This window comes from Triticum urartu, chromosome 2 (assembly GCF_003073215.2).
Source record: "Triticum urartu cultivar G1812 chromosome 2, Tu2.1, whole genome shotgun sequence".
In the NCBI taxonomy this organism is placed as follows: domain Eukaryota; kingdom Viridiplantae; phylum Streptophyta; class Magnoliopsida; order Poales; family Poaceae; genus Triticum; species Triticum urartu.
In genome coordinates this window covers 428800853-428801889 of record NC_053023.1, presented here as the reverse complement: position 1 = coordinate 428801889, position 1037 = coordinate 428800853, and the positions used below count along the sequence as shown (strand labels likewise).

The 1037-nt window shown below is 51.8% G+C and overlaps 1 protein-coding gene across 1 annotated transcript; it reads right to left on the bottom strand.

Annotated features, from left to right (window-relative positions):
* Positions 1–146: 146 nt before the first annotated feature.
* On the bottom strand, positions 147–752 carry LOC125534678. Its single transcript, XM_048697836.1, has one exon. It carries the CDS (start codon positions 750–752, stop codon positions 147–149), a length of 606 nt encoding a protein of 201 aa, XP_048553793.1.
* Between the last annotated feature and the right edge of the window lie 285 nt (positions 753–1037).

The following is a 1037-nucleotide window of genomic DNA, read 5'->3' as shown; positions in this document are numbered from 1 at the left end:
AATCAATGAGAAATCTAGAATGGCATGAGCAATCTTCTAGATACTTTTCTTGGCCGAGACCACCTGCTTCAGTAGTCGTAGTCGCCCCAGGACCTTGCGTGCTTCCTGGACTGCTCCTTCTTGAGTTTTTCCTGGCGGAGCCCTTCCTAGATGGTGGTGAGGCGGCTCCATATCTCGTACACAGTGTAAGCATCTTTTGCTGTGTACTCGATGTGCCTCATGGACAGGGGCATGCAAGCCCAGCGCTTGTGTTCTGCGTTGGTGAGCTTCTTCTTCATGTCGTTGCAGTACTCGTGGACAAGGATGCCTGAGACATCCCCAAGGGAGTCAAGAAGCTTGGTAGCTGTAGGCACCCTCCATTCCTTCTGGATGTCGACTAAATGAGTGATCTCTAGTCTGATGCGGCCGAGCACCTCTATGTCGCTGTCGATGGAGAAGCCAGCAAACGTGTATCTGGGGTCGGCGAGGAAGTTGTCGAACCTGGTGCAGTTCTTGTCGGCGGCGCTTAGTTGGAAGAGCAGCACTAGGTGATCCTTGCCGACGGAGAGCTGGACGAGGGCTGGTTTCTGATCTTCGCCAGCGTCCTTGCTGTACTCCACATCAACTCTGACGATCTTGTGGCGCTCGAATTCGAGGTGTCGCTCATACTGCTCGATGATGGTGGCCGCCTTGTGCAAGTCGTTGGTGTGGATCACGTGTAACTTGGTGTTGCCATGGGCCTGCACCTCCATGAATTCCCTGGTGAATCCCATGGCCTGGAGCAGTTTGTCCTCCTGCAACCTGGTATTTGATGGGGAACAATGAGTCGGAGCGCAATGGCAATTTCTGTTGTTTGTGGGAGAGAAGTCTGCATCGGAACTCTAAATTTAAGGGCGGGGAAGCGGCAAAGGAGTGCACGATCTCACTGTCGATGCGGTTGTGCACATCGTGGGTTCTGGATCGTGGTTTCGTCTCCCTGTCGATTCGGTTGTGCACATCTTGGGTTTTTGATCGTGGTTTTTTTAAAAAGAAAATAAAACAAATTCAGCAGTTATGTT